Source organism: Vombatus ursinus, unplaced genomic scaffold, assembly GCF_900497805.2.
Source record: "Vombatus ursinus unplaced genomic scaffold, bare-nosed wombat genome assembly UNPS02014812.1, whole genome shotgun sequence".
In the NCBI taxonomy this organism is placed as follows: Eukaryota; Metazoa; Chordata; class Mammalia; order Diprotodontia; family Vombatidae; genus Vombatus; species Vombatus ursinus.
This window is the reverse complement of record NW_020954590.1, coordinates 83735116-83761958: the sequence shown is the minus strand read 5'-3', so window position 1 is coordinate 83761958 and position 26843 is coordinate 83735116. Positions and strand designations below refer to the sequence as shown.

Genomic DNA, 26843 nt, shown 5'->3' with positions numbered 1-26843 from the left:
TAAATTCACAACAGGGAGCAGCCCTGGCAATGTATTTCGGGCTGTCCTCACTTTGTCTTGACATCCACAAGGATAATAATGGAGCACATGAGCTGAACATTAGTTATCCCTTGCTCATGCCATGTGACCTATTCATTTTTTTGTGCTCAGACATGTCTTTGAAGAAAACCATTTAGCCACTTCCATGGTGATTCTGTTTGTAATGTATTGAAGCCTACTCATGCCCACCAGGTACTTCTCCATTTGTCTTCCCTAAATTATCTTATAAAGTAGTCCTGAGAGAATTTCTTTAATGTAATTTTCAACTACTACTAACAAAATTGTTTAATTATTAATTGTGTGGTTTCAAATATACTTACTTAACTATTGTATATTACCAAAGACAGAAGAAAACTATTGAATGCTATGAAGTCTGCCAGGTCTGAATCCTGACTTACATAAGTATTCTGCTGGCAATCAACAGTGTACTCTACCCCCACAGCAACACTGCTCTTTGGCTCTAAATCCCTTATGAACAATGACATATTGCATCAAGTTGCACTTTTAATGTGGCACAGCTGTTAAGAACTGGAAAATGAAAGTATCAGACAGATGCATTTGGATCCAGCAGAGATAGTCCTGTAAAAAGGTCTCATATGGTGATTTTAGCTCTTGTTCACATGAAACTGCCCTACCAGGGTTGCCCAAATACTGGCCAACTCAGGAAGGGGGTTACAGGGGCTAGTCAGAAATGGAATTATATAGGCATGCTATACACAAAGGATCAAAGGTCTTTAAAATCACATTGGCAACCACTGATAGAAACATCATTATTGTGACCATCTTCAAAGTTAAAGGTATAATGAGGTATAATGGATTTGCATCTATTCTGGCAGGTTCTCTGTAACTATAATTGCATACAGTGTAGAAATTCTCTGGATCACAAGAGTGTTAAGGAAAGATCCTAAACAAATGTGTGGATTTTCCCTCCTATTTGGGAATAAATGCTTGTGTAGGAAAGGAGAGTGATTCAGGAAGTTAGCCTGGGGTAACAGAATTTTTAACCTCATCCACCTGGATAATAGAATGAAATGGAATTTCCTGATTATATACAAAAATGGACACATTTTTCATAGTTTCACTTTCAAAGTGAATATATTGTCAGAAAGGGTTAAAGAACCAAAAAATTGTACCCACATACCGTTTCAATGATGGTTATAATCCATTTTTACCACTTAGATAGACTGAAACCTAGGACTTTTTGATTCCCAATAAAGAGAATGTAAGCTTTTATGATGCAAGCTTTTCTATGCAAACTATGTGTTTACTACCTGTTGGGAAATGTTGACAATGCCTGTGGAGCTATAAGGAAGATTATTGTTATTATTTAGCATTTGTGTTATATTTCCTATTTTAAATGCTTTAATGTCATTACATAAGAGGACTTCTTTGTGCAATTAAATGGAAGATCTCATATATAGCCTACAACAGGGGTGGGGAACCTTCATGACTTTAAAGATAGAAAATTCCTAGAGAGTGTGACCCAAGTATAACATCTTTACAATTTAAATTATCTGTAGCAAACAGTATTCATATTCTCAGATTTCCAAAAATGTTTTTTCAATGTGGATAAATCAATAAATCAATATCTTATTACATTCTTTAATTATTCCCATTAAATAAATTGAGCTAGGTACTGGAATTTCTCAAAAAATCTATATTTCTTGTCCATATCTGAGTTGTTTCTTATCTTTCAAATACATTTGTTCCACATAATTTGACTACTTCTCTCTACTTTCTTAAAAATGAACACACACACATACAAAGATACACATATACACACTCTACTGACTAATATTATGAAACTGCTTTCTTCCAAAACAAGAAGTCAGAAGTGTTACCAGGGGGAGATAAGCACCTAATATGAGCTACGTGAGTTTATCATTAGCCAAACAACTGGATACTACAGACATTAGCCAGCTAAATGTGAAGCTCTCAAGTTTTCCCAATGGTGAGAATGACATTTCTTATTAAATGGGACTTTTTGTAACTAGCTAAATTAAGGCAATAAGTATAATTAATCTTGAATATTAGACCCAATTGGCACCACTTTGCAGCTACCTGGGTTACTTTGTGTATATTTGGCTCTATAAATGTGCCAAAATGGTGATTTTTGGGGTAGTGAGGGTAGGGAAGGTGCTTATTGCTGAATAAATAGCATATCAAATAGAAAGATTAATGTAAAAAAGATACAAAGCATTCTTGTTTTAAAAGTACAAACATTAAGAGATTCTAAGAGATCCTCCAAATCAATAATGTCTCACTTCCTTGTATAAATACAGTATTTTCTTTTTACTAGGTATGTTAATACCTTCCTTGCTCTAGAGTGTCACAAAGAGCTAAACAAAGCAAGAAGCTTCCTTTGAAATCAATGGAAATTGTTCATATCAGTTTTTCAGGGCATGGAATAACCTGAGAATGAGTTTCCTCGGGCATTGTTTATGTGTATTGGATAAATGTGGCAATTGTATCTTTGATTTCACTCTCTTTTATCTATTTATAATTTCAAAGATAGTTGAACTGCTTCTATATAATATTTTAAGCCTGGAATTGTTTTTAATTTCCTCATGTTCAAAACAAGCAGAGAAAAATAAAATATATACAATTTCACTATATTTCTTAAAGAATTTAAACTTTTATGACAAAAACATTTATGAAAAAATATGTTGCAACATGAGATTCTAGACACATACTACATTTAGGTTCCAATTTAGAATGATACAATTAACATTATCACAATTTTGAATTATCTTAAATGTCCCCAAAATATTTTTTTATGAGTGACAGGTAGGTAACACCTGGAAAAATAACATCTACTTGCCAAAAGTGGGGCAGGTGTTTATTACATCATTGAAAACTTTCTTGGGAATCCCCAAGCTGTCCACCATACATGATGAACTCACTTTGATTCAAAAGAACTTCCCCTAATTTTATATTTTATTTTATTCTCTAGCAGGCCCAATTAAGGGAAAACAATTTTTAAGGAGATTAGAAGAAAGTAACACACTACGCATGAGGAATGAGCCAAATCTCAGGATTGAATCAATAAATAGAAGAGATTCCAACAAGAGTTCATGCATACCATTTGAGGTTTTGCTGAAAAAAACTCAGGATGTTAGCTTGGGGAAGAGGAGATTCAGAGGGAACCTGAAGTATTCAAGTATTGAAGAGTTGTCATTTAGGAAGGGGGTTAGAATTTATTTCTTGGCTCCAGAAGGCAGACATAGAAATAAAGGGTAAAGTTCCAGAAAGATAAATTTACACTTTATGCAATAAAAAAAGCTTCTCACAACTAGGACTGTCCAAAAGTATAGGCAGTAAGTCCTTCCTCACTGGAAGTCTTCAAGAGAAGGCCAGATGATCATTTTGGCTTTGTTTTAAAGGAGATTTATATGATCAAGTAGAAGCCTATACTACATAACTTGTGAGGTCTGTTGAATTTGAGATACTATGATTCTGTTGCTTCTGAAAAAATTGGACACAACAGATAATGGATCTTTTCACTTTCTCTTTCCATCCTCAGTGCCTCACACATTGTAGGCATTCAATAGATCCTTATTGGATTGAATTGGAGGTGATTAAAGTAGCATACATCTTATCAAGTTACAAGACATCAAATGCCCCCTGACTGTAACTCTACTCTGAATCGTTGAAGACAAAGCATCTTTGTCCACATCTATATGCTCTCCCAAAAAAAATTATTTTGGAAGAGAAGAAATAAATAGGTGTAAATGAGTTATGGCCAATGCACTAATAAATTAACCAATTTTTAGCAATAAAACATTTTATATTTTAAAGACCTCTAATTGATATATTGTGCCATTATGGGACTGGAGAGAAAAGGAGGTCCCTAACAAAACATTTCTCTTCTGAAAAGAAGACAAACAAAACAATCCTTTCTTGGCTAGTTATGTGGGTAGAGGTAGATTACATAAAGATGTTACAGGTGGCGTCTTCTGAAGGCTACAAGACTTGGAGCTCTGAGAAGGCAGAGATTGCTTTATAGCTTTTCAAGCTCTACTCCAGTGGTCTTTATATGGTAGGTGTCTATTAAGATTTTGATGAATGAATAAATGGCTCTTAGTATAATATCACATTTATAGTTACTGCCAAAGCAAAGGATGGAATTGCAAAAAATAGCAGATGGGTCACTCTAATAACAGCAGCTAAATACCAAATTACATCTTATCTAGTCTTGGAATCTTGCTGTGTCAATGGGTCTTGTCCAATAGGGTGCAGTGGAGGTACTAAGACTTTAGCAAATCCTGCTTCAACCTGAGATCATTCTGGAGAAGGAAGGAATAGCTGGGAGACACCTTTTAAATTACCCTGGCCTATAGGTATCCCATTGTATTATTTAGCCTTAAAATATGCCTTGCCCTGTTTTCTTGCCCAGTTATGCTGATAAGTTTTAGGAGAGATACAGAAAGAAAAATTAGGACAAGTATCTTGGACTGTTAGAAAGTGTCTGTCTTTTGTAGGGACAGCCTCAGAGGTGGTAGTCCTCTCAGTAACTCATTCTAATTCCTGATAATACTTGTAAGTCACCATGTTTTCCCTGATACCTAATCAAAGTCTGTCTACTATAATTTAAATCTGTTTCCCTTGTTTTCATTTATTTAGGGCTAAACCAAAAACATTCCCCTTATATCCTTTCTGTTTTATTTAAAGACTGTTAGACTTGTAGTTCATCCTCTGAGATAAAAATTCTCTATCTTCTTTGAAAAAAATATGCAATTCTCTCCTCTGAATGTGTCCTAAATTCCCTTTCAGTCAAGTTCTGTCATCAGTGGTAATCCCTTTTGAGAAGAGTAACTTTCTGCTTATTCCATTCTTGTTTATGCATCCCATCTTCATGCTTATTTTCAAATTTCAAGATTGCTGATCATGTTTTGTTCATTGTGACTCAGATCTTTATCTCCTACACTTTGAAATGGCTAGTATACCAGAGATATTTGTAAATAAAGATTTAGACTAATTCTACACTTTGTTATTTTCCTAATGGTCTCTGATGAATGTAGCAGAAAAGAACAAAGTCCATCCAGTTCTCTGTCATTATTATGGACACATAGATCACCTTTTCTCCAATGCTCAGGGATTTTGTCTTTAAAGATTATTACAATTTGAGGCACAGTCCTTCCATTTTGCTTCATTCTGGGCCAACCAGTCTCTAACTGCATCAGTCTCTCCATTACTGTCATTCTATCACTTTAGGTTGTCTATTTACAGAGCTTTTCCTGCCAATTGAGGCAAGACTACACTTCATTAGTTCTCCAAACAAGGACTAGTCCAGCATTTGGAAATAAATGATCACTACATTGTAGTTAAAATACCATGAGAATAATTTTGATGCCTGTGAGATATTTGCCCTCCATGCTTTATCTTGGCACTTAGGCCAAGAGGAGTACATAGGTGTTACAAATGAGTCTTATTTCAAATCTAAATCTAATCTTAATCATCATAATTCACTATAGAAGAAAATTTTAAATTTCAAAACTTAAGGATATTTTTGATGTATGAAACTTAAAATAGGCTTTTCTCCCTGAACTTTTTCACAGTTGCTAAACAACCAAAATTGTGTCAAATGTCAAAAGAGAAATCAGTTTTATGTTGAATATAAATAAAAGAAATGTTCAGAGTTTAGATCTCAAAGATTTTTTAAATGTTAGTACCTCCTCATTCTTTGTCTAGTCCTGGTCACGTGAAAGTATAATCATTGTCTATTTTCTAAATATTATTATCCAGAAAAATGTGTCTTCTTTTAGAATCCATGCAAAATTTTTGCAACTCTAAAACCAGTCTGTCATCCTTAAAGGAAAGTGTGCTACAAAAATCAATATTCTGTTCTTTGGGTTGTCCTGGAGGAAAATAGAGTTATTGAATCATGAAATGACTTATCCCTCCAACCAAAGCCAAACAATCCTCTCCACTCTAATGGAAATGCTATTAGTAATGAAAGGGTTAACACAAATATGGACAAAGACACTTTTAGTTTAGCAAAAAAAAAAGCATTAACAATAGACAACCAATGCTATTCGATATGATGTAGGCATCTGAAATTTTATAAAACTTTGTCTTATACTAGTGAAATGCTTTAACAGAGCCCAAAGGTGTGAAAGGACTCATCCCTAGAGGATCACTCCATCTGTATATTTTCAACCACAGTTCTTTTTTAGATCAAAAGACTGTTTCAATTTTTGTAAGTTTCCTAATGGTTCAGTGATGGAATCTGATGGTCCCCCTCTAACTGGGCCTGCATTTGTGAAGCAAGTCAATGACAGAATTGCTCCATTTAGACCTTTGACAGTCATGTACTTCAAGGACCAGGGAAGGATCCTTTCTCAAATGCTAAAAATCATTCATGACATAAATTCTAAGGGAGAAAAATGATGTTTTTGGTTGTTGTTCTTAATGTAGTAGCCTGCAAAGTTATTAGTCCATATTTAGAGAATGGGAAATTCTTGTCAGATATACTTTAGTCTGTTTATGAAAACAGAGCATGACAAAAAAAGTCATGGAACATTCTGCCTGCTGAAGATTGATATTTCATTCTTTTTTCCAAGATTATTTGGGGTATTTCCTGGGGGATTCCAAAAATAAAGTTCAGCTCTGTCAAATACTCTCAAATACCTCTAAAAGGACACAAAACCACATTCTCACAATAAACATACAAAAATCTTTGTCTCTTAGTGCTGTAACCTTCTAGATTACACAATAAAATGTTCATAGCTTAATGTATGAAATAGAACTAGAAGGGTTTACAATAGTTATCCTTTATAGTGAGGTTGGACCTATACATACACAGAATAGGCAGCTGCCTTTGAAGTATTCATTCAGTTCAGTAGGTATCATAAGATATTTCACGTCCCAAAAGATTGATCATCCATACCTCTGCTTCTTTAAAATATCAAATCTCTATCTGTCCTTTTCTAGAAAGAATATTTTAATAATGAAACTTTTATATCTTCATTCAAAAGGAAACAAAATATCCTTTTAGTGTTATGTGGACAATTATATCAAAACAGACAATATTGTGCCAATAGTGAATGTTGATCTTGAATCAAAAACTTGAACATTTTAATGACTAAAATAGAATAAGATATGATCACTGCTTGGCTTTGTTGCCAAGAAAAAGGTCAAAAGTCACCTTTTTCTAAACCATAGAATGTGAATGTTACCTAGAAATAGTCTTTTAAAGTGTGTCCTCTGATCAAAAGTTAATACAACTCAATACCTAAAAATAAATAACATATAGAAAGTCCTCAGATTCTTTTCTCCAGAAAGAATAATTAAATATATTACATAAATGATAAATTATAAGGTTTTTTTAAGTCACCAACTTAGGGCCCAGAAGAATCAGTATAAAGATGCAGTTTAATCTTTATGATCATTGATTGCTTTACATCCATATAGGAGGGCTAATTAGGTCCAATCATGAAGGTCATCTGGTGATCTGAACATTAGAGTCTGATCCCCAATTCATTCATAGGAACCAATCAACAACAATCAGATAGTAATGACTTTATGACATATTTGATTGCACTAGATTCAAACCAGTGACCTAGAGGTGAAATTTGTGAACCATTAACAATTCTAAACTATTTAGTCCAACATCAGCAATCAATTTCAAAATACATGGACACTCTAATGTCATTTTGTTTTCTGTAGAAATAATATTTCACTTGTCTTGAAAAATAACAATTTCATTGTTTTAACTATACTTTTACAAGAACACTCATATTTTGATTCTGTGAATTTTACCTAATGGTATGAGCATACTTGCAAATCAGAATTACAAAGAAAAACTAGAATCATTGACTTCATAGAATACCAGTGTTTTGGTGGGAAGTATGATGGTAAGGTAAGAGGAAAGATTAGATTGCTGTTTTATTGTTCTCCCTTTAAAAGTACATGTTCCTAGAATACATTAACAAGTGAATTAAATGTGATTTAGTAATCTTTCCATACTCTACATTAGATAGCAAAAACTGGCTTCCTTATACCCACCCCTGTCCCAGAGTCCTGAAAGGCAGTGGATAAAGCATTCAATCTAATTTGGTTATCAGGGTTTGAATCCCATCCTCCATTCTTATTAGCTATATGACACTGGGCAACCTCTCACCTACTTAGCTTCCTCATCTGTAAAATGGAGATAGTAGAAATTTACTACCTACTTAAAATAAGGACAAAACAGGAAATCCTAAAAAACTAGAGAAGTAAATAAATTGGAAAATAAAAAGACTATAGAACCAATGAAAGAAAACTATAAGCTATTTCTTCAAAATGACTAAGTTATAAATCTTTAACCAACCTAATTAAAATGAAAAGGGAGGATAACAAAACTAAAAATGAAAGGTGAAATAATTATACTTCCTTCCTGGCAGGGTTTTATAAAGAAATCACTTTATAAAATTTAAAGCATTATATAATTATAGGTTATTAATATAGCATCATCCACAGAAAAGAAGATTAGACCCACTAATATGAATATGCACACTTGCTATCCTCCACCCCAGTGAAAGACAAAAGACGAACAAGGAAGAACTTTCTGATAGCAGGTGGGATCAAAAATTAGAGCAAACTACTACTGCTAGATATTATGAAATCTCCTTCCCAAAAATATTTAAGAATGATATAGACTGTCATCTGCTTAGATGAGACAGCTAAGGGGCACAGTGGGTAGAGGGTTCAATGGAGTGAGGGACATCTGGATTCAAATTCTCATCTGGCACTTCCTAGATGTGTGATTCTGGGCAACATCTCTTAACCTGTTTCTCATCTGTGAAAGGAGGGAGAACAATACCCTCTGCCAAATGGGATTGTTGTAAGAATAAAATGAGAAAAACATAAAGGCAGGCAAAGAAACAAGCATTTATTAAGCACTATCTATGTGCCTGGCTTTATGCCAAGTGCTAGAGATACAAAGGCAAGCAAAGAGAAAGATAGCCCTGCCTTGAAGAGCTATATAAATGTTAGCTATCATTATTATTAGATGAGTTAGATACAGACCTATCTGGAGATACAGGGATGTCTATATAGCCCCTTCAATTATTTGAACACTCTGTTATTAAGAATTTATTTATAACTACAAATTGTAAAAATAATCTTTTGGAGAAAATAAATATTCCATCATATATTAAATATGATCAATTAAATTCTGTTTTCAAAATATAGAAGTATCATTTTACCTATCCTCTTGGTGCTAGGCAATTTCCTAATTTCACCCTGGAAATCTCTATAAAATCAACCATCTAGCACTCTAAATATTGATCCACTACATTTTGGTCATTAATACAGCACAAACATCTCCCTAATTCCTAGTGGTAATTAGAACATGGTGTCATCAGAAAAGTTATGATTCATCATCCACTTTAATGACTTTATTCTCACCTCTCCCCTAATTAAGAATGTGATAGTTCAACTCTGTTTCATTGCCTCATATTAAAGGTTTATGTGTCTATAGGAAAACACTCATAATAATTTGAACATCAAAAGAAGGAGATGGGAAGAGAGAAGACATACTTTCATTTAGATGAGCAAGTTTGGAGTATTTGATTCAGGTATGAAATCAGTCAAGAAGGTTATTTTTTTTAAACAGGCCCCATATACAGAAAAACTCTCTGATGCTGACCCAGCATTGCCATTCTTATCTTGCACCTGCTCTGTGAACAACAGTCCATCCAAATCCTGCAATCAATGCATTTGTCAGTACCATTAACCATGGCCTTTCATACCCCTTCCCCCTCATCTTCCTTTACCAATGGACAGATGCTTCATCTCCAAATCAATGAACTGATGATTCTTTCACCAACATCAGATGGTGCAGCAATTTATCAGTTCAAGGATTTTACTTTCTCTAATTTTATCAAATCTAGCAAGTCTCAGTGCCATTAGCTAAACATTTATTATTATATCCACTATAACATATGCATTCAACAGCACTGGCCTAAGATCAAAATGTTTCATAAAGGGTAATTAGTAACTAGCTATAATTTCATTTTACTATACTGTGCAAAATATGGAAGATGAAAAATTCAAATTAAGATATTGTACACTATGTGTCATTTGTTTTCAATACCATTTAATTGGCATGTTGATTGCTAATCAATTTTGAAATGTTATTTTTTAGTCTAATGGCCATATTCTTTTTTAATGCATGAAGATTTACATATATTACACTAATTAGTGTTAATGGGGACTATAAACATAAATCTTTAGCACATCAAAAGAATAATTAATCTCTTAACATTACCAAAATATTTATCAGTCTCTTAATTCATAATATGAAAAAATATCCCATTTTCTCACCATCGAGCTCCTCTCCAAATTTATACAAATTACTTAACAACTTTATATAACAAATTAAGTCAGAGTTAAATGGCAAAATCAAGTTTTAACAGAGTTAAACTGTAAAAGTATAGAAACATGTATTGTTTTCTTTCTTGCCTTCCCATTTGAGTTATAAATTTCATCTCAAACCTAATGAAAGTGTTAATTAATTTCACTTTCAAAACAGAAATTGGAATTTTCAAATGGTTGTTAGAGTTTATAATTATGTCAACAAAATTTATATGAAATAGGTGGAATTTATACATCTTACAGTATGCATTTTTTTCCACACAGTGATATCATTATTTCAAATGTTCAACTTTTTAAAAAATTTATCCTCTCTCTGGACACTTCAGAATGGACATTGTTATACAACATTTTGCTTTATGTAACAAACTTAAGAGAATATTATTTTTATACAAATAAAAAGAGACTAATATAACATTGCAAAGTTTTGAATTGTTCCAATTATTCTGGAAAATAAATTGGAATTACCCTTTAAAAAGATGGGGGGAAGGACCAAAACACCCATACCCATTGACCCAACAACACAACTACTAAGCATGTACCTCTTTTGGAGTATCTATATATTAAAGAAATTATCCATGTGTACAAAAAATATTTATAGCTACACTTTTGTGATAGCAAATAATTGTAAATAAAGTGGATACTCACCAATTGGGAATGCCTGAACAAATTAAGCTATATGAATGTAACAGAATATTATTTCCCCCTAAAAATGATGAAAGAGAGGATAACCTAAATAGAATTGTATGAACTTACAAAGAGTTGAAGTTACCACAACCAGAACAAAATATGGGAGATGAAAAAATTGAAATTAAGACATTGCACACTGCATCATTTGTCTTCAATACCATTTAATTGGCATGTTCATTGCTAATCAATTTTGAAATGTTATTTTTAATCTAATAGCCACATTCTTTTCTCAATGCATAAAGATTTACACATAATAACATAAAGGAAAATATCTGTGAAAAACAATTACTCTATTCAATGCAGTAAATAATCTTAACTCCAAAAGACTAATGACGAATTATGTCTCCCAACTTTTAATGGACAAATGATGGACTAAAGGAGGACAAAATATATTTTTTCAGACAAACCCAAAGTGTGAATTTGTTTTGCTTGACTGAATATGTTCATTTGTTAAGAAGAGGGCTACAATTTTAGGGGGGCAAAGGGGAGTGATGGAAGAGTAAAATGAAAAGAGAATCAATGAAACTTTATAAAACACAAATGAAAGAAAAATTCAGGAGACAGAAACAAGCAGGGCAATGTTGGCATTATTGTGTAAAATTTAACATGTACTTTACCAAAAAATAAGGTATGCATAACAGAAATTCATGGATTTATCTAAAATTCTCCTTTTCTTTTTGCATATTATTGATGTTTAAGTTAATCATATATGTATATATATGTACATATACATACATATGTGTGTGAATGAATGGATAAATGAATGAATGGATAGCAACCTTTCCTAACCCAACCCACCCTACCCCCAAAAAAGAACACTAAAGATGACTAGTTTGGGAATCAGAGGAGCTGGGTACAAATACAGCCTGGCTAGCATTTCTACAGCACTTTTGCAAAGCATTTCACATTAAAGTTATGTCATCTAATCCTCCTAACCATCTTGGGAGGTAGGTGTTATTAGTGTCCCTATTTTACAAATAAGGTAGCTTGTTAAGTATAAGTGTCTGAGGCAAGGTTTGAACTCAAATCTTTCTGACTCCAAGCCCAGTACTCTTATCTACTGTGCCACCTAACTGTCACCACCTTACAATTCTCAGTTTCTTCATCTGTAAAATAAGAGGGTTAAGCAAGATGGTCTTTCATGTCCTTTCCAACTTTAATATTCAATTCTATGTTCTTCTTTACCTTTCCAACCTTAAACATGTCACTTCCCTACTCAATCTTCAGCAGTCCCAATTCCCTCAAGGATAAAACATAAATAGCCCTGTCTGATTTTAAAAGCCTAGTACAACCTGGCTCCAACCTACCTTGTGAGCTGCATTATATATATTAGTTTCCTTCTTGCACTCTCCAATCCAGCCATAATGTCCTTCTTGGTATGCCTCATAAATGGCATCCCCTCTCCAATCCTTTTTATTGTCATCCTCTACCTGGAATATACTCACACCTCACCTCAACTCATAAAATCCCTCACTTTGTTCATCCCAAGCACCACCTTCTGCTTCAGGGATTCATAATCTGGGGATATGTAAACTTCATAAAAAATATTATGACAACTTCATTTCAATATAATTAGCTCTTTGTAATCCTATGTATTTTATTTTGTTTTAAAACATTATTCTGAGAAGGGACCAATAGGATTTCTTCAGACTGACAAACGGTCCATGAAACATAAAATGTTAGGAACCACTGTTCTGCATGAGATCTTTCCTGATGCCCCCTCCAACTTCTAGTTCCTCCCTTCCATAAACAACTCTTTTTTTACATTTATTCTATTCCTACGTACGTGTGCATATCTTACCTCCCTGATATGATATAAGCTTCTTGAGAGCAAGGACTCTTCAGTGTTTGTCTTTGTATTCCCAAGGCATAGCTGAGTACCTGGCATATGATAAGCCCTTCAAAAGTATCTGTTGATTGACTGATAATCCCTTCATATCTAGTCAAATTGGACTACTATTTTTTTCCCTCAGTTAAACAATCCATTGCTCACTTCCACAGGTTTGCACAGGCTACTCTAATTCCTTACATGAATTCCTTCTTCATCATTGCCATTTATAATCCTTGCCTTCCTTCAAAGTCCAATTGAGGTGCCACCTTCTCTGTGAAGCCATCCCTGATTCCCCAGTTATTACTGTTCTCTCCTCTTTCAGTTTTCTTTGTACTCTACTAATCTGGGTAAAATATTTCCATGAGAATGTGAGCTCCCTGTGATCAAGGAAAACTTTGTTTTTATCTTCGTATTTCCAGTGCCTTGAATGTAATGGGTGTTTAATAAACATTTGTTGAATTGAACTGACCAAAGTAGTATTTAAGAAAGTTCAATAAGCAATTCTGGATGGATAGGAGGAAGAAGAGAAGGAGAAGGCAGAGGAAAAGGAGGAGGAGGGGGAGGAGAAGGAGGAGGAGGAGGAGGAGGAAAAGGAACTTCCTCTACTCAAGGAATTCAATTAGGAGGCAAGCATACTAGCTTCCTAGTAGGCAGAAGCTCAGAGCTGGAAAACTGGCAATTATCTAAATATAAAACAATGTCAGTGCATTTTTTAAAGGGACAGATACAAGAGACATGCCAAAGTGGACAGAAAGTAATGGCTTACTAGATATTGAAGAAGGAGAAGGAGAAAGATGAGTCAGAGCTAACTCCAAGGTTTCTGATCTGGTTGACAAAAAAATGATGATGCCATTTATAAGAACCGAGAAGGTTGAAAAGGGAGCTAATTAAGAGAATATGAGATCAGTTTTAAATATGCTGAGTGCTGATGGAACATACAAATGGTGGAATCCAGTCAGAAGTTGGAAATCTTAAGATTTAGAGATTAAAGGACATTAGAGATGATCTACTCTAATCCACTTTATAGATGTGGAAATTAAGGCACAGATATGACGTGACTTGCCTAAGGTAACAAAGGAAGTAACAAAGCTTGTATTCCAGTACAAGTTCTCTAACTCCAAATCTGGTATTTTTAAAACCACAATAGAGAACTCTTGATCTTACCTCTTCTCCCAAATTCTCCTCTCTTCTTAACTTTCCTACTGCTGTCTAGGGCACCACTATCCTCCCAGACCCTCAGCATCACACCCTCATTATCATACTGAATTATTCACTCACACTCATCTCACATATCCTTGTGTTGACAAACCTTGTCATGTCTACCTTCACACCATCTCTCTTCTCTCCACTCACCTAGCTGCCACATTGGTGCTGCCCCTCTTCACCTCACCTGGATTACTGCAATAACCTCCTGATTGGTCTGCCTGCCTCAGATCTCTCCCCACTCCAATCTATCTCCCAATTGTTGTTGTTGTTGTTCAGCTATGTCCCATCTTGGTGACCCTATATGGGGTTTTCTTGGCAAATATACTGGAGTGGTTTGCCATTTATTTCTCCAGGTCATTTTACAGATGAGAAATTAAAGCAGATCAGGGTTAAGCAATTTGCCCAGGGTCATATAGCTACTTAGTGTCTGAGACCAGATCTGAATTCGGGTTTTCATGACTTCAGGTCATGTTCTATCCACTTCACCACCTAGCTGCTCACTCAAAAGCTAAAGTGATTTTCTTAAAACATAGGTCTGACCATGTTACTCACCTCCCTCAATAAAACCCAATGGCTTCCTATTACCTTCAGGATCAAATGTAAAGTACTTTGTCATCTAAGCTCTTCAACCTGTCCCCTTCCTATGTTCCCAGTCTTTTGACATTTTTTTTTACTCTCATCCACATACTTTATGATCCAGTGACACTGCCCTACTTATTTTTTTACATCTTACACTCTAGCTCTCTACTCTTTATCTTTGAATTGTCTGAACCCCATTTCCTGAATGCTCTCTCTCTTCACTTCTGCCTCCTGCTTTCTTACCTTCCTTCAAGATTCAGATCAAATCTGAAACTACCTTCTGTAGAAGGTTTTCCTGGCTCTCCCTTCCTCCCTCATTGCTTCTACCTCATTGCTTTCCCTCTAAAATTACCTTCCATTTGCACTGAACACATTTTGTACATACATAATTTTCTGTGTGTTGTCTCCCCCATTACAATGTCAGTTCCCTCAAAGCAGAGATCCATGTTTTGCATTTCTTTTTATCCCCAGTGCTTAGCATAGTGCTTGGAAATTAGTAAGCCCTTAATAAAGGCATGAATATAGATGAAAGGATTGGACAGAAGGCATAAATTATTGTTATTATTTCAAATAATAATAGCTAATGCTTATACAGTGCTTTTAAAGGCACATTACACATAATGTATTTTTTTATTTGTTAGTCTATTCTTTAGCTAAAAGCAACAGTACATAAGAATATTATGCCTGGAATCAGGAAGACCAGAATTTAAATCCATCCTCAGACATTTACTAGCTGTGTGACCTTGAGCAAGTCTCTTTACCTCTGACCACCTCAGTTTCCTCATTTGTAAAATGAAAATAATAATAGCACCTACCTCCAAAGTTGTTGTGGGGATCAAATTAAATAATAATTGTAAAGTACTTAGCACAATACCCAGAACATAGTAAGTGCTATGTAAATGTTAGCTATTATTATTATAGTTATTATCATTATTATTATTTTGCTTAGCAGAGTTCCTGGAATAAAATAGATGTTAATAAACTCTTGTTCCCTCTCCTCAAACCCATAGATATTTGGAGTTGGAAAGGACCTCAAAAGTCATCTGGTACAACCTCCCATCTAATGTACACCCAATTCACGTAGTCATTCTGCTCCTTCTTGGAGCAGCCAATTCTATTTTTGAATAGCTCAATCATAACTTTTTATATTGAATCAAAATTTCTCCTCCCCTTGTAATTTCCACCTATTGTCCCTACTTCTGCTCTCTCAAGCAAAATAACTCTATCCCTTTTTCTATTTGATAGATTTTAAAATATTTGACAATCACTGACTATGTCCTTCCCTCCTCAAGTTTCTTACCAGCATACAATAGCAAGAATGCTCGATTTGAAGCCAGGGGACTCATGTTCAGATTCTAACTGTGCCATATATTACCTGTGTGACCTTTGACAAGTTACTTGTCCTTTCTGAGCCTGTCTCTTCATTTATAAAATGAGGAGATGGGCCTAGTTGATTGCTAAAATCACTGCCAGCTCTACATTTATGATCCTATGGCACAATTTCTAAATCTGTTATTATCATGATTATTGTCCTTTACAATAAGGTTCATTTGTTCCAACTATACTCAGAGCCCAGAACTTAAAAAGATAGGTATACTGTTGAAAAAAAAATGAAGTATATAATAATAGCTAGCATTTATATAGAACTTTCAGGATTACAAAGTACATGTGAAGTAGATTGTGTAATCAATCAAGAATCATTTATTATGTACCTACTAAGTGCTGCACTAGGACAACCAAGGTCATCAAAGTTTAGATTCTATTGGGAAACACAAAATGTCTATACATAAGAACATACAAAAACATAAGTATATGCAAAAAGTATTCAGTTTTATCTGTTTTACAGATAAGGAAATGAGGCTCTGTGAGATTTAATGTCTCACCATTGTCACACAGTTACTGTCAGAAGCTCAGATTGTTAGTTATAGGATTACAAACCTACAATAATGCTATTATGATGGGCTAGTCAGTTATTTCCACCTCACCAATTGACTTCAGAGTCATTTGAGTGGGAACTCAGTAGATGAAATTTAGGATATCTTTGCTAGGCATTACAAGTTCCACGCCACTTTCTGTACAATCATATTCAGTTAAGTGGTGCAATGGATAGAGCACTGGTCCTAGAATTAAGAAGACTTGAATTCAAATCCAGCCTCAGACATTGACTACCTGTGTGACCCTAGGCATGTCACTTAACCTCTGTCTGCCTCAGTTTCTTCTACTATATAATGGAGATAATAATAGTGTGTACCTCTTGATTGTTGTGAGGATCAAATAATATCAGATCAGATCAGATAATATCAGATGATATTTGTAAAGCATTTAGCACAGTGCCTGGCACATAGTAAGTACTTAATAAGTATCTATTCTCTTTCCCCCTAAGATATCCTTGACTAAAACTGTAGAGTCAGAACTTGAAGGAACTTTCCATTATCTAGCATTCAAACAATTCAAACACAAACTATGCCAGGTGCTGATCTAGATACTGGGATATAAATATAAGTGAGCCACTCAAGAAGCTTATATTCTACGACTCAGGCTTTACTCTATTGAATCTCCCTTATCTAGAGAGAAGGCCCCAAAGACTGAACAATTTTGTGAAGATAAAGATAGGACCCATGGACCAAATCAAATGCATCAGTATCCCCATGAAGGCTCCAGCTAGGATTTATTTCTTTTTGATGCAATCAATTAATTACCAAGTATTTATTAAGCATCTGTTGTATACCAGCCATTGTGCTAGGACCAGGTTTAAAAATACAAAGTTCTTCATAAGAGATGAGGATGATTCTCTGACTCCATAGGGAGTATATGTGATATAAGCAAGAAATGAAAAAAAAACATTTATTATTTGCTTACTTTGTGTCAGACTCTGTGCTAACCACTGAGGATGCATATGGAAACTAAAGTTACGGCAAGTCATTTAACCTATAAGGTGCAGAAATAAGTGCTGATCTACATTAGTAAAGGGAGTGTCCCCACCTGGGAGTTTCCTATACATGCAGTAGGGATATAAAAATGAAAAAAAAAAAAGGACAGTTCCTCTTCTCAAGAAGTTGATAGTCCAATGACAATAAATAGCCCATCTAGGAGGTAGGTTGCTCTTTAATAGAGGGAGAGTAGAGTGAAATAAGCAGGCCTTGGGGTATGAGTCTCAATACACTCTCAGAAGCTGCCACAGCAATGTCACTTTACCATGGAGTTACATTGGGTACTAGATCGACTGCATAAAGTTTCCTTGATCCAGTGAACCTGAGCCTTCTGTCTCTCTGCCTTGGACCTGTCTTGGACCTTGACTAACTGACTCTGGCTACCCTCAATACCAGTCATTTTCCTCCAACCACGTGACCTTCTTGGACTTATTGACCACGACCAATGTAGGCTGCCTCCCCTAACCACATTCTGGAATATCAGCCAGCACTGCAGTCACATTCTGGGTCACTATATTTGCTCCATCCCAAGCAAATCCATAGTGTTTATAATGACCTCCAGAAAAAACAACAACAACATTTCAGATTATTTTTCAGTAACTTTTGCCAACAAATATTTAAGAGTATCCTCAATTGGTAAATTAGTCTTTATATGTAATCTTAACTCTTAGGTTCTATCTTGTGAACTGTAGTATAAAATGTTCAGAAGCTCAACTTCATTGATGATGTTTATGTCTTAATTTTTGAAGTTTTCAGAATTAAGGATTGAAGAAGGATGTTTTAGGAGCAAAGTCTACAAATCTTGAATATTTTTTTCTGCTTACTGTACAAATATAATTTCCCATTAAGAATAACAAGCATTTCATTTACACATCAAAAGCATATACCCTCAAATGACTTAACAACAGCATCAACTTTTGTACTAACATAGTACAATGCCATAGTTACTAACACCACACCATGCAGAGCACAACATTGTTAAGGATTGTTAATTCTAAATAAATAGAAATAAATATATAGGAAAAATCTAAAAACTGAAATGTTTAAGGAATGAGCTTTTCTGAGTAAAAGCATTTGAGCATTGATTTAAGGGTTATTTGATATCCTTGAATAAATCATAGATTCAAAGTGGGAAGAAAACTTAAAGACTTATCTCTGGGTCTCCTTCGTAGCCTATAAAACAAATCAAGTCAACAAATATTTTTAGGTACATACTATGTTCCAGGCACTATACTAAGAGCTAAGTCCTAAATGGGTATAAAGAAAGGGAAAAACCAGGCCCTACTCTTGAGGAGCTCAGAGTCTAATGAGGAAAGCAACATGCAAAGAACTTCACACAAACAAGCTCTATCTAGGATAAAATAGGGGTAGTCTGAAAGGGAAGGCATTAAGATTAAGGAGAGTCTGAAAAGACTTTTTATGGAAGATAGAACTTGAGCTGAGACTTAAAAGAAATGAGGAAAACCATAAAACAAAGAAAGGAAAGAGAGAATTCCAGGCATGGGGGACAGCTAGTAAAAACAGCAGGAGTTGGGAGATGGAGATTCTGTCTTGTGTAAGCAGCAACAAGGAGGTCAGTGGCTCCGGGTGGCAGGGTGCATGGAGTGGAGGGAGGAAAAAGACTGGAATGATGGGGAGAGGTCAGGTTCTGAAGGGCTGTATAAGCCAAAGAAAAAGTATCTGGCCTCTAAGCCAGCAGTAACTAAGGGGTTAGGGCTGAGTAGGGTATTCTGGCCACCAAAATGCTTCATTCCCATATTGCTATCAGTTTGTAATTTGGCTTGGACATGTCATCTGGCTGCCCCTGGATTCCTCTTTGATTCTTATATCCTATTTGCTTCTCCCTTTTTTGTTGACCTAATATTTTGTTGACCTCCTCTGATCTCTGATCCCCACAGCTTGCAACTTAGACTCCCACTCTTTTGTCTACCCTGGGACATTATTTCAGAGTGGCCATGGAGCTGAGATACACACACTCTCTCTCTTTAGTGTTACATTAATGAATAGAGCAGCTGTGGAACAGTGACCCACAGTTAACCTCTTCCCTTACTACTAAAGCCTGTAAGGCTGCACACAGCTCCACCCAGACAACACAGGAGGGTTCTCAGGCTCAGGAACTGGTAGGACCTGCCTCTGGTAAGAATACAATTCACCAGCATGCTTACTAGTAGGGGTGGGGCAGGGGAGAGGAATGATTAGTACTGATTGAGACGTGTATCCTTTCAGAGTGTAGGTAGGCACAGTAGTAGAAGAAAGTAGTAACTAACATTAACTATTTTAGTCACTTTGAATCTGTCTCCTCTCCCTGCTCTAGCTATATTCCCAGGTTCTTCCGTAGTTTACATGTCTACATTGAGGCAGCTAAGTGATACACTGGATAGAGACCTAGTCCTGGAGGCAGGAAGATATGAGCTCAGTTCTAGTCTTAGAAATTTATGAGCTCTGTGACCTTAGACAAGTCATTTAACCTTTGTTTGCCTTGGTTTCCTCATCTGTAAAATAAAGATAATAATAGTACCTACCTCAAGGTTGTTGGGAGCATAAATTAGACACACATAGAGCATTTTGCAAATCTTAAAGTGCTTTGTAAAGGCTAGTGATAATTATGACAATGATGACAATGATGATGATGATGATGATGAAGATAATGATGATGAGAATGACAACAGACCTGCTTTCTTTCATCATAATGACAAACAAATTTCCCTTACAAAGTCCTGAGCGAGGCCACTGTTATTATCTACAGGCATCAGCCAAATCTATAGAATTCTAACTTGCCTGGATAAGCCTTATTTCTCCACTTGGATATCTAATCTCCCCATCACCCTGGGGATGCCAGTTCATGGCCCAGTTTTTTTCAACCATTACCACTGAAATATTTCTGAAGAGTGTTAGGTTGCTTTTCTAACCAAATTTTCATGAGTATAGTTCTTTCTGTTTTGGGTTTTTGATCCAAAACTAGAATTTCATCAATGTGGATAGCATCTGGTAAAGGAACTCCCACCAATGCATATCAGTGACTATTCCATAACTTATGCATGGGTTATGAGGAAGTTATACAGCCAGTATGTGTCAGAAATGAATTAATTTAAATGATTGCTTATCACTTCATGAAATGATTAATAAAATGTGTTTATTAATTAATACATTCCTGGAAACGCTTTCCTTTCAGCTATGTGGCACAGTGGATAGATTGCTGGAGTCAGGAAGACCAGAGTTCAGACACTTGCTCTGTGATTCCAGACAAATCCTTCAGCCTCTCTTTGCCTCAGTTTCTTCATCTATAAAATGTAGATAATAACAACACCTACTTCTCAGGGTTGTTGTGAGGATAAAATGACATAATATTTGTAAAGCGCTTTGCGAACCTTAAAGCATTATATTAATGCTATTGTTGTTATTGCTATTATTATTATTATTACCATCAAAGTTATTATTATATACAGAAAGCACATCCCATGGCACTTTTGATGGTTCAGAACCATCAGAACAGATGGTTCAGAATCTGATGGTTCAGATTATAAAGACTCATCAAGTTATATATGTAAATGGCAATATTGATTTCAACATTACAGGACAAATCTTTTACAATATAATCACAAATGGATTATGGGTTACTTTTTTATTAGTAGTAGTTATAATATTTTTCTAAAGTAATATTCATTCAATCAATAAAATATTCATTGAGCTATGTGAAAGGAAGGCCCTTTGGTAAGGATTGAGATACAAAGATGTCTAAGATATAGTCCCTGACTTCTAGGAACTTACCATCTAGTAGAGGAGATAAATAGAATCAGTATCATGAAAGACAGACTGTAAGTACCATGGGACAAACAAAATTCCATCAGAATTCAATATTCTATAAGCTAAGTCCATATTTAATACATCAAGAAAGATGCAAAGCTGAGTTTATCATATCTGGAAACATGGCATATCTGGAAAGTCTAGAATAAGGATTTTGATATCAAGTACACTTGGAAGCATTATACTTTATCATGCTTATAATTTCCAGAGCCATAAACTTGTTTATTATCTTTAAAATAATTCCTAGGGTTTGCATATAAGAAGAGTAAATGAATTAAAAACATAACATGTATATGACATCTTAAGGTCTGCAAAATATTTATATACATTATCTCAATGGAATCCTCACAACAGCCCTGTGGCATAGGTACTATTATAATCCCCATTTTACAGGTGCAGAAAGTAAGGTTCATAGGAATGAAATGACTTTCTAGAAGTCACAAAGCTGGCACACTCATAAGAAACATAGATTTAGAGCTAGAAGGGACTTCAAGCAACATCTAAGTCCAATCCCCTGATTTACACTTGAGGAAACTGAGGCTCACGGAGGTTAAGTGGCTTACTCAAGGTGACACTGCAGGAACGCAGGGATCACAGAGATCAGAAATCTAGAGTTGGAAGGTACCTCAGAAGCTACATAGTATATAACCTCCTCATTTAACAGTTGAGGAAACTGAGGCTCAGGAAGCTTAAGAAACCATCCAAAGTCACACAGGTTCTGTCAGAGGTAGAATTTAAACCCAGGCCCTCTGACTTTAGAGTCAATACTCTTTCTGTTGTCCTCTGTGACCTCCAGTTCCTGGGATTCACACCCAGACCTTCCTGACTCTTAAGTTCAGTACTCTATCAGGTATGCCAGATTACTATCACACAAAAGAGGAGAAACAAGATCCATTGGAAAACCAAATGCTTTCAGGTGAAAAATATCAGTAAATCTACATAGTAAAAGAAATGTTCCCTTCAGAGCACAAAGCTTTCTTGTTGCTTCGTGAGCTGGCAAACATCCAGGAAGAGGTGAGCACTATATTCCATAGGTTTCAGGCAAAAAAAAAACTGCTATTGCAGTTACAGTTATCCAGACCTCTCCATGCACATCCTGATCATGTTATTCCAATATTATGCAAGAGGAAAGGTTGTTTGCAAATTGTTCCATGTGTGGCATGAAGAGAAAGTAAAAATAGATGGTTTGCTTCGTGTGTAGAGGGTGGATGGGGAGAGCATCACTTTCCCTTTTGATTGGAGAGGTTTGCTTTTATTTGTTGAATAAAAGAGTATCATCTCTTTATTTGTATAAGGGCATTTGATGTACTTGAATCATTTTTGTTTGTCACTCCAAATTGATTTTCTTAAAGTATTTTGTGTTTCCGCCTTCTAACTTAAACATTGCCTATCCTCAGTAATAATGTTCACCTCTCAAAAAATGGATTAGAAGTTCAATAAATCTTCCTTAGTGATAACAATGTCCAAGCACCAAGTTCTGCCTGACATGTTTTATAACTGTGACCTCTTCCATGTTAGACACCCCCCTGTGGTGACAACTCACATGAATATAAATTTAACAACACTGCCACCAAGACCCTTCGGAACACCTGGCTCTGCTGACTGGATTTTTACTTAAAATATGTGTGATATGGGCAGCATTTTTCTTACTTGTTGCATAAAAATATCGTTCAACAAGTATCTATTAAGCACCAAATTTGTGCCAGACACTGTACTTTAAGTATATTTCTGTATGTTTTAAAACAAATTTCTACATTACCTATATTTTGGGGCATCTAGGTGGTGCAGTGGATAGAGCACAGGCCTTGGAGTCAGGAAGACCTGAGTTCAAATCTGGCCTCAGACACATAACACTTAACTAGCTGTGTGACCCTTGGCAAGTCACTTAACCCCATTGCCTAGCCGAAAAAGAAATTAACCAACATATTACCTATATTTGACAGTAAACTAAGGACATTATAAAATGTGCCCCCAAAGGAGATGTACATATCAAAAGGATTATATGTTTAGAAGTTGTTAAATGGTTTGATCTAAAAATACTGAAAGTTGTGAAATGGTTGGTGGCAGTTTTCAATAGAGTGGATGAAATGAGAAAAACTGGATTTATTCACAATTTTTCTTCATTTCTTCAAAGTAATCATTCCCATAAAGTTAACCATGTAGATATGTCTTCATGCTCATAAGATATCCAAAGAAGTGTAACCTTTTGACAATTATACTTAGGTTGAGACCTGGAGTGAATGAGATCATGACTACCTAGTCTGATCCATTGGGCTCCCAAGTATTGTTGGTATGGGTTGAGTAGCATTTGAGTTTAAAATGTTTTTTTACTTTTTCTTTAACTTTTAAAACTTGCTCCTCTTCTGTCTTTCTAAGAATCATTGGAGTTAGCTCAATAGTCAGCAGGCAAATGCTCCTCTGCAAATTTTTCATTATAGTCTGATTATCTTTTACCACTACTCAACACTTGTACACGACCACCCCATCCCTTCCAATGGTATGTACTCACAGAGTTCAAACTGTTTCTATTATCAATCTTTTTTTAAAGGATATTTAGGAAGATAAATCTGATGCATTAGAAAAACTAAACCACACTGTATCCCAGAGTTAGCAGTTCAAAAGAAGCACAGTAATGTAAAACTAAAAAAACCTCATAGTCAAGATATCTGAGTTCTATTTCCCTAGACCTGGTTATATCACTTGCTAGTTAAATGACCGGCAACTAGATGGTGCAGTGGATAGAACTTCAGGCCTGCAGTCATGAAGACCTGGGTTCAAATTTGGCCTGAGACATTTTTTAACTGTGTGACCCTGGGCAAGTAACTTAAATCTGTTTGCCTCAGTTTTCTCATCTGTAAAACAAGCTGGAAAAGCAAATGGCAAACCACTGTAGTGTCTTTGCCAAGAAAACCTTAAATGGGGTCAGGAAGAATGGGACATCACTGAAAAACAACAACCAAAAAAAGTTATATGACCTCGAGCAAGCAATTTGATCTCTGGTTTCAGTTTCTTCATCTGTAAGATGAAAAGTTAGGACCTGACAATCTCCAAAATTCCCTCTTTCCAGTTATAAATTTCTATTCTACTGAAAATCACTTTCCTACTCTATTCTGCTATGGATTTTCCGCATCATTGCTCTTCTCCACTAAGACATACAATCAAGAGTTGACTGCATTATCTGCTTTCCAAGTAAGGACCCTCCTCCTACTGAGAAAAGTAAATTTTGTCTTTCTTATATCCTTTTCCCTGTTAAATAGAAATAATTATGTTTGAGTGAAACATTTTCTCACAGTGAAATAATTATACTCAATAGGTCTGATTTAAAATTTGTCAGGCAACAGAAGGTACTTTGCCAAAGATTAAGAAAAATGAACCACACTATCAAATTTCTGAACATCCTTGCACTGTTTATACATAGTAAAGAGCACATCAAAAAGTAAGACTGCAGTCTCCAAAAATGGGGGAGGGGGAGACAAGAAAGCACTCTGAAGCAGTAGAAAAGTGAAAACCTTTTAAAACACTCATGGGACTGAGGACTGTTAAAAAAAACAGTATTATTTTTATCCCTTAGTTAATGAGCCATACAAGGGATTGCTATTGCTCAGTAAAGTTCATCTTGACATCTCTTTCCATGTGAAAAATATGCGAACTTTAGCAAAAGAAGTTAAGTCACAACCCAAATTATGTTAGTTACAAATCTATTGAGTTGAGTTTTTTGGTTTGTTTACACATAGTAAAACACTGAAGAAAAGCAGTAGACAGTGCTGTGTGTCGGCTCATGCATCACCACAAGAAGTGTGTAGTTCAATGCCTGGCAAAGAGGGTCAGTAACCTTGACCTCAGAAAAGTGACTAAAAAAAAAAAAAAAAACCACGGCAAAAACAGTCTAGGTCCCAGGATACTGTGTGCTAAAAGGAGCATTTAGAGGTAGACAGACAGATAGATAATTTCACTCTGTGCTGTAAGAAAATTGCCGTTCTTTTTTTTCCCCAGATCTTTCAACTATCCATTAGCCTTGCTTTCTCAAACAAGCCATACCCAACAGCTTGCCCTGCCTACTTTGTTCTCTCTTTAAAGATAACTGTAAATCTGTCTGTGTAGAATAGTAAAATTTGAACTAAAACAAAACAAAAGGGAAGAGAAGGATTCTGTAACGCAGTCACACAGAAAAATTCTCCTTCAGCTGTCTGAAAGAATTCCATAACTATCTTTTAACCCAAGGCTGATAAGAATCATTTCACACTTTCAATAGTTACATAATGAATGTTTCCTCCCTCTCTCTCTCTCTCTCTCTCTCTCTCTCTCTCTCTCTCTCTCTCTCTCTCTCTCTCTGTCTGTCTCTCTCTCTCTCTCTCTCTCTCCCTCCCTCCCTCTCAGAATCTGGGGTAATAGTACCTCACTTTACTCTCCCCCCTACTCAACCCATGCAAAACTGTTACTTTTCAAAAGAAAAGCCCGCAACACGCCACTAAACTTTCATATCACTACAGAGGAGGTGGCAGTGTTCAGGCTCTGAAAGAGGAGTGGGTGCAAGCACTCACCAGCCACAGCGCCGCTTGCAACATCCCCAGAACAACTGGGGGAGCTCAGTGGCTGAGTGGCCGCCCAGGAGGGAGAGAGCGCTAGTTCCCAAGTGCATTGGGGAGAGGGTGGGGGAGCCTGACGTTGGGGTGGAGATGCAGGTTGTGCCCTGGCTCACAGGCTGTAGCGGAGGGTGACGGGCCGCAAGTCCCGGGCTTCCCGGCAGTTCAGCCACTGGTGGGGGAGCCAGTGGGGGCGGGGAGCCCGCAGAAAGAGCAATCACTCAATCCACACACACTAGCTCGCAAGCTCGCTCCTAACGTCCTGAGTTACAGCGCAAAAAGGAGAGCTGTTGGGGGACTGGGCGCTTCAGCCTAAGAGGGACTCGAGGGACTAAAGGATGGGCTTGAAGGGTCGAGGCGCCTCTGGGTCGCCAGGCAAACTGGTAGTGCCGAAAGGAGATCCTAGGAAGAGACTAGAAGTAGGTGACTTAGTCGGTTGATGCTCACTCACCAGCTGCAGAGTACAGAGGAAGATGAGAGTGCAGCGCCCGGTGCAGCATCCCATGGTGACTGGCGGCGTCCGAGCCCGAAAGAAAGCTCCGAAGCTCCAGCGGGCGTCCTCCTTTCCTTGTCTTCTCCAATGCAAGCCCCCCAAGCCTGCCCCAGCTCCTGCTCCGGCCCTGGCGCCCACTCTGGGGCGAAGGCTCACTACTTCCAGGCAGACCCCACCACCTCTGCAGCCTCCAAGCTCTGTTTCTTTTTCCTCTTTCTGTTTCTGGTCTTGGGGGCAGTGGTTTCTTGGCTAAGGTGGGGGGGGGTGTCTGTCTCTCCTCCTTTGTTGTAGTTTCTTGGAACTAAACGAGCTGAGGTCAGTGCAGCCCCGAG

General features: G+C 36.3%; 1 protein-coding gene across 1 annotated transcript in view; it reads right to left on the bottom strand.

The window, feature by feature from the left end:
- The window catches only part of LOC114054009 (sodium/potassium-transporting ATPase subunit beta-1-interacting protein 3), a 777776-nt gene extending 751172 nt beyond the window's left edge, over positions 1–26604 (bottom strand). Inside the window, exon 1 of the mRNA XM_027877099.1 lies at positions 26470–26604. Coding sequence (XP_027732900.1) covers positions 26470–26523 — 54 coding nt within the window. The 5' untranslated portion in view covers positions 26524–26604. The remainder of the gene's footprint in view (positions 1–26469) is intronic.
- Between the last annotated feature and the right edge of the window lie 239 nt (positions 26605–26843).